The sequence below is a fragment of the Macadamia integrifolia genome, chromosome 11 (assembly GCF_013358625.1).
Source record: "Macadamia integrifolia cultivar HAES 741 chromosome 11, SCU_Mint_v3, whole genome shotgun sequence".
NCBI lineage: Eukaryota > Viridiplantae > Streptophyta > Magnoliopsida > Proteales > Proteaceae > Macadamia > Macadamia integrifolia.
The window spans coordinates 8318663-8326323 of NC_056567.1; the positions used below are offsets into that span (position 1 = coordinate 8318663).

The 7661-nt window shown below is 38.5% G+C and overlaps 1 protein-coding gene across 1 annotated transcript; it reads left to right on the top strand.

Moving 5' to 3' along the window:
* Nucleotides 1-6907: 6907 nt before the first annotated feature.
* On the top strand, nucleotides 6908-7389 carry LOC122092890 (basic blue protein-like). Its single transcript, XM_042663196.1, has 2 exons — nucleotides 6908-7091; nucleotides 7190-7389. The coding sequence occupies exons 1-2, from the start codon at nucleotides 6908-6910 to the stop codon at nucleotides 7387-7389; spliced, it is 384 nt and encodes a 127-aa protein (XP_042519130.1).
* Nucleotides 7390-7661: the final 272 nt, after the last annotated feature.

The following is a 7661-nucleotide window of genomic DNA, read 5'->3' on the forward strand; positions in this document are numbered from 1 at the left end:
TTTTTTCATTCAACGCTTACAATTGACTAAGTTATCAGGTTTCTTGGCACTTCAAGTAATATTTTTAATAGTTTAGGGTATCAAGCAATCTGACCATATAGTGTATAAAGAGTGTCCAAATAATTAATCCAAGGGGGTAGTACAGTTGGTGAGCAAATAACTTGGTACGAGCCGTAAACTCAGACGTCCTAAGTTCGACTCACATTAGGCACACCTTGGGCCACTCACACGGGGGTGTTTAGTGTTCTTCACAACTATTCGAACCGGGTGAAATAGAGCATCATAACCTTATCCCAATTGGATGGGGTAAGCTACATGGATCCAATATGGAAAATAAAAAGTAAAGAAGCATAAAAGAGAGGTTAAAAAGAAGAAATTTGGAGATAATAGAAAAAGGTAAAGCAGTATAGAAAGATGTATCATGGAAACATCCCCTATAGAGAGTCGGCAACAAGTCATATTAGATCGAGCCCAACTCTTTGCATATTGTTTTGGAGCACTTCGTCAATAGTCATCTTTGGCATGCCCTTACATTTTCTAGCTCCCTCCAAATGAATCTGGTCACTCTTCCTTGTTGTGGCCTCAATAGGTCTCCGTTGAATATAGTCATACCACCTTAATCGGCTCTCACGGAGTTTGTCATAGATTGGTGTAACCCCCAAAATTATTTCTAATACATTTATTCCTTACCATATCTCTCCTTGTCTTGCCACACAAACCTCTCAACATTCTCATCTTCGCTACACTCAGTTTATTCAAAGCATTCTTCTTGATTGCCCAACATTCCTCTCCATAGGTCATAGCTAGTCGTATAACTGTCCTGTAAAATTTTTCCTTGAATTTAATAGGCATTCTTTTGTCATATAACACTCTCGATGCACCTCGCCACTTCATCCACCCCACTTTAATCCTATGGGCAACATCATCCTCTATATCTCCCTCTTTGTCAATGATAGACCCTAGGTATTTAAAACAGTTCTTTTGGGGTAGTTCCTGTTCCCCAAGCTTAACCATTCCCTCCCTTAATCTAGATTGACTGAAGGGGCACATCATATATTCTGTCTTTGTTCTGCTTAACCTAAAACCTTTTGATTCCAAGCTTGATCTCTATAACTCCAATTTAGTATTAATCTCATCCACAGTTCCATCTATCAGCACAGTATCATCAGCAAATAGCATACACCATGGAATTAAGTCTTGGATGTACCTGGTTAGATCATCCATAATGAGCGTAAACAAATAAGGACTTAGAACAAATCCTTGGTGTAACCCAATTGTGATTGGGAATTCGTTACATTGTCCCTCTGTTTTTTGACACTCGTCACCACTCCCTCGTATATGTCCTTAATTATATCTACATAGTTGATCTTACCCCTTCCTTCTCTAAGACATGTCAAATTAGCTCTCTCGATATTCTGTCGTATGCTTTCTCTAAGTCAATAAAGACCAATGGAAGTCCTTTTTATGGGTTCTAAAAACTTTCATAAGCCTCCTTAGGAGGTAAATTAGTTCTGTTGTGGATCTCCCCAACATAAAACTGAATTGGTTCTCCAATACCTGGGTTTCCTCTCTTAGGTGGGCTTCAATAATCTTTTCCCATAATTTCATGGTATGGCTCATAAGTTTTCTGCCTCTATAGTTATTGTAGATTTGGATATCCCTTTTTTATTTATAAATCGAAACCACAGTGCTTCTCCTCCACTCATCTGGCATAGATTTTATACTCAAAATTTTGTTAAACAGATTGATTAATGAAGTCACCCCATGTCCTCCCAAACTCTTCTATACTTCAGTTGGGATATCATCCGGTCTTGTAGTTTTACCTATATTCATCCTTCACATGGCCTCTATAACCTCGATTTCGCCAACTTACATGTCCATCAGGTGTATTGGCTTCATGTCTACCCCCCTCCCCATCTGAGTTCACCCTATCAGTCACGGTATCTCCATTTAGTAGGTTACAATAATAATCACCCTATCTCCTAATAATGTCCTCATTCCATACTAGTATTCTACCTTCCTCACTTTTGATGCATCTGTCATGGTCCAAATCCCTACTCATCCTTTTTCTTACTCTAGCTATCCTAAGGGTGTTAATCGGTTTGGTTTCGGTTTAAACAGTGCGGATCAGTTTGGTTCACATTTATTTGATTAAAATCATAACCGCACCATTTACTAAATGGTTCCACTTTCTGAAACCGTGACTGTTTAGTAAATGGTTTCGATTTTCATGGTTTCTAAACAGTGTCGATTTTACGGTTTTAAACTGTTTCGATTTCGGATTATTCTATACGGTTTGTAAAACAGTTTACAATCAATTTGTTATAACTTGCTACCATCTCTAAATTGAAGATCATAAGCTTATCAAAAAATAATTGACAAACACAAATAAGAGATTCTATATTAACAATGGTATGTCGTAATTTGATATTCTAGAGTTATTTCTTTGCATGGCCATTCTCAAACATTTAGAATTAATATCATACAACATCCAAATCCAGCCTTCTACAGCATAAAATATTAAAATGACAGGTCGTTCAGCCAAAACACCCCATCTATGATAACATAATAACATAGTAACATATATGGATTACAAGTTCATGATCTAAAGCCTAAACTTAAATTGAATTGCAATAAATCATACCAAAGCAGGATGGGCACTTAATTTAATTGTTAATTGTTATAAGGATTACTACCCCTTCTTTATTTAATTGTTATACGGATTAATCGGATCGGTTTAAACGGTTTAAACGGTTTTAAACGGTTTCAATTCGGTTTGAAACCAACGGGTTCCGCGGTTAAAACCAACCCGACCTGTTTAGCTAATCGTCCTGAAACTTGAAACCATAACGGCACCATTTACTAAACGGTTTTACGATTTCGATGTAAACGGATCTGTTCGATTTCGGTAAACGGTTTTGGTTGCAAATTCACATCCTTAAGCTATCCTATAAATCTCTTTTTCTTCCTCCCTTGTATTAAGGTTTTCATACAGATCATTATATTTCTTTGCCCTAACTTTCCCCACAATCTTCCTAGTCTCATTCTGAGCTGTGTGATATCTTGCTCTATCCTCAGTCTCGTTAGTCCTCTGCCAAGTCTTAAAACAATCTTTCTTAGTCTTAATGGAGGCCTGGACCTCGTTGTTCCACTACCAGGTCTCTCTAGGGGTACGCCATCCAACCTTAGTTAAACTTAGGACCTCTTTAGCCACCTCCTCAATGCTAGTTGTCATTGCAGTCCACATTTCGTTAGTATTTTCCACACAGTCCCACGTGTCTCGTTCGATCATTTTATCAGAAAAGGATTTTAGGGGGCACTCCGTGTAGTCGCCTCCAATTTATTTAGGGCATAAATGCATCACTTTCTTATGTCGCCTCATACTAAACTGCATATCCATGACCTCGCGGTATAACCTTACAATCTTTACAAAGCAGTCTCTCGAATCTTCTAGTCATGAAGAAATTAAATTGACTTGCATGCAATCCACTCTTATAAGTAACTAAATGTGCTTCTTTTTTTCTTAAAAAATGTATTTGAAATGCAAAGGTCATATGCTATCGCAAAGTCCAACATTGAGGTCCTTTCTGTGTTCTTCTCCCCAACTCCGTATCCTCTATGCACCTCTTCATAGCCATTACGATCCTTGCCCACATGGCCATTAATGTCCCCACCAATAATAATTTTCTCCCCTGACCGAGACCCTGCATCATTTCTTCCATATACTCCCAGAATTGTACCTTAACCCTGCCATCAAGCCCAGCTTGGGGCGCGTAAGTGCAAACTATGTTAACAATCTCATCACCAAATACTATTTTAATGGCAAGAATCCTATCTCCAAGTCTCTTGACATCCACAACGTCATTTTTAAGATCTTTGTCAACTACTATGCCCACTCCTCATCTCCCACTTTCATTTCCATGTACCATAGCTTGAAGTCATCCAACCTCTTAGATTTACTGCCTTCCTATCTCTTTTCTTGAATATATGCAACATTAATCCTTCTTTTCTGTGTAACATCAATTAATTCCATACTCTTACCCATCAGAGATCCAATGTTCCATGATGCAAATCTAAATCTGCACTTACCCACAGGATTAGAACCACAAGACATGCTATAAACGGTAAGAGAAAAGAATTAAGTACTCAAGAGATATATAGTAAAATAAAAATAGGATCCATGCAAAAGTGATTGGCTGGGTACAAATAGATATGGTGCCGACACTCTACCATTCTCCAAAAATAAAGAGTATGACAGATTTTGAATGTACAAATTAGCTTGCTTTCATTGAGATTTGAAAGCCCATGTAATTTTAAAATGGAATATTGCACTTTTAGTGTACAAGGCTCCTATCATTGTGGGCTCTGGAGAGGGTCATAATGTACACAATCTTATCCCCACTTTGTGAAAAGTTGATTGCCCTCACATTTAAGCATATGACCCTGATCTCATTTCATATTAATCAGAGTTTTCCACATGTAATTTTAATAATTTAAATGCCCAGATCAATGGCAAGCTCCGAGAGAGTTGTTTGAGGTGTAATGATTGTATTCAACAGAGGCCTAGGAATGCTTTAGTAAGGAGGAATGACATGATCCCGATTGAAGGAGTTACAAAAGCTAGGGACAAGCCTACAATGACCATAGAGAGGTTGTGATGAATGACATGCATACTTTGGGTCTTGTATCAAGTATGACTTCAGATAGACCCTATTGGAGAACAAGGATCTATGTAGTCGATCCATTTAACTAAGATTCTCATAACTTGTTGGGCAGGGCCTTTTCCCTCTTTCTTTTCATCTCATTCTTCATCTTTCATTTGTCATGTTCCATATTTCATTTTTCATCATTTCCCTATTCGTCTTTTCTTGCCCCCTTCCTTCTCTGTTCAGAGCTCAATTTTTTTTTTTTTTTTTTTTTTTTTTTTAATTTAAATCCATGTAGTCAACCTCATTAAGTTGGGATAAGACTTAATTTGTTGTACTACATATTTCAAATGTTATACCACAAAACTATAAAAATCCAGGTTTTCCCTTATTTTCTACTTGGAAACATAGGGATAAAATCTTAAATAAATAAATAAATAAATCCAAACCCTCACTCAATTCTATCCCTTGTGACCGTTGGTTAAGTTCGAATTGCGAACCAAGAGAATAACATGTGATATCTCCCCCTCTCAACCCTACTATCCCAGACTATCCCCTTTTAGATTTCCTTATTTAATCCATGCAAGCATGTCTGATACGTTAAATAATAAATCAGGATGGGCTTATTGCATAATCATCCATGGGAAATGTGTCTTATTGTCTGCTGGTTATGTATTGACAAGAAAAACTTTTTTGAGGCAAGTACGAAGCTTTATATCTTGGACTGAAGCAAGCAAGACAGGAAGGATGGAACGTTGATAAAATTTGGAGTAATGCTAATGAAATTGCAAAGCTCATTTATGGAAACAGTACCATATCACCTTTGAGCATACCCTCTTCGTTTATGAACATATTACCCATAATCCTTTTTTAATTCACCTACTAACGACGTGGTACTTCTTACGATTTGTCTGGCCCATAAGACTATGAACATTTTAGTTAATATTAACACCTCTCATCCGAATATTGATGTATTAAGCCTGTTGATTTAATCAATTTTTTTTTTTTTTATTTCATATAAAAAAAATTCCATGGGAAACTGGACCAACCATTGAAGAACAAGGAAAAAACCCAATGCATGGTGTGATGACCGTTTCGGATGGAAAACTTTCCCAACACTTGTTATTCTTTTCCTGCTATCACTAAAAAGGTACTACTGTAGATGGTGGTTGGTTTAGTGTTATATAGGGAAAATTACATGATTACCCACTTTTGGGTTTCCCTTTACAAAATTACCTACAAAAAGTTTTGGTGAACAAAAATATCCAAAATTAGGTTTGGGTTTACAAAACTACCCAAAACAGTGATTCTCCTTCCTCTGCCTATTTGTTTTGTCATTTTTACCCCTGGCCAAGGTGGTAGCACGGCCTGATGGAGGCCGAGGTGGCAGGCCAGCCTGATGGAAGCCGAGGTGATAGCGCGGCCTGATGGAGGCCGAGGTGGTAGCCGACAATCCACCTCTGCCTCCGTAAAGCCGTGCTGAACCTCGGCCTCCAGTAGGCCGTGCTGCCACCTCGGCCTCCATCAGGCCGCACTCCACCTCTGCCTTCGAAAAGCCGTGCTGAACCTAGGCCTCCATCAAGCCATGCTCCACCTCGGCCTCCGTCAGGCCGCGCTATCACCTCGGCCTCCGTCAGGCCGCGCTATCACCTCGGCTTCCATCAGGCCGGGCTGCCACCTCGGCCTCCATCAGGCCGGGCTGCCATCTCGGCCTCCATCAGGCCGTGCTACAACCTTGGCCAGGGGTAAAATGACAAAACAAATAGGCAGACGAAGGAGAATCATTGTTTTGGATAGTTTTGTAAACCCAAACCTAATTTGGGTATTTTTGTTGACCAAAACTTTTTGTGGGTAATATTGTGAAGGGAAACCCAAAAGTGGGTAATCATGTAATTCTCCCTTTATTTATTTTGGTAGCAGGTGGGTTTTAGCGGTGAAGCATGAATTCCAAGTTTCTCATCCATCCCAAAAAAAAATCGAAGTTTTCTTTGTACTTTTAAATGGATCATATAATGTCAACGTGACAAAAAATAATTAAGAAATGGTTGACTCCTGATCAAGAACTACAAGTAGTTCTCTAAGCCTCCCCTTCGTGGCTTCCACTAATGAATCGATTAGATTACTAATCTCTCTCTCTCTCTCTCTTACGTAACCAAACTCAATAAAAGCCAACCTCATTCCCTTAATCTTTACAGCAACTTCCAAATAGCTCTCTCATTCTCTCCTAGTCTTTCTGTAAAGAAATAGAGCTAGCTTGGAGGATGGGTCAGGAAAGAGGCAGTGCAATGGCCACCAAAGGGATTGTGTTGTTGGTTCTCCTGTGCTTCACCATCCAGTGGGAGATTGCTCAGGCAAAATCCTACATGGTTGGGGGTGTGACCGGTTGGACCTTTGGAGTTCAGTCTTGGCCTAAGGGAAAGAAGTTCAGGGTTGGTGATATTCTTGGTAAGTATCACTCACATATATAATCTCCTCCATTAATAAATCTTATGATTTTTTTTTTAATATTAATAAGGGAATTTGGTTGAAATTAATGTTCACAGTTTTCAAGTACCTTCCGACGGCTCACAATGTTGTGAAGGTTAACCACTACGGCTACAAGACTTGCTCAGTTCCTAAAGGATCCTTCATTACAAGAACTGGAAATGATCATATCAAATTGAGGAAAGGAAATAACTTCTTCTTGTGCAACCTGCCGGGGCATTGTATTAATGCAATGAAGATTGTAGTTTATGCCACTTAATTAATTAATTTTCACTTTTCCTCGGGATATAAGATGTAATTTCTTTTCAGTTCTGGTATTTTTGGAGGTTGTGTGTGTTTTACAGAATCTAGCTATTTTGCCAATTGAAATGGCAACAATGACTTGTTTATGTGGTCTCTTGTTGAAGGTTTGATGTGAGCTATAACAAGATTTTTCTTTTTTTTCTTTTTTTCGGTAAGAAGATTTGTGAGATTTTTTATTTTTTTTAATGACGGTATCAAGCCTTTGGCCGGACTAGTCCTATAGGCCAT

Coding starts and splice junctions, on each gene's coding strand:
- LOC122092890 (XM_042663196.1), top strand. CDS start 6,908: ATGGGTCAGGAAAGAGGCAGTGCAATGGCCACCAAAGGGATTGTGTTG. Junction 7,092..7,189: donor CAGGGTTGGTGATATTCTTG/GTAAGTATCACT, acceptor TAATGTTCACAG/TTTTCAAGTACCTTCCGACG.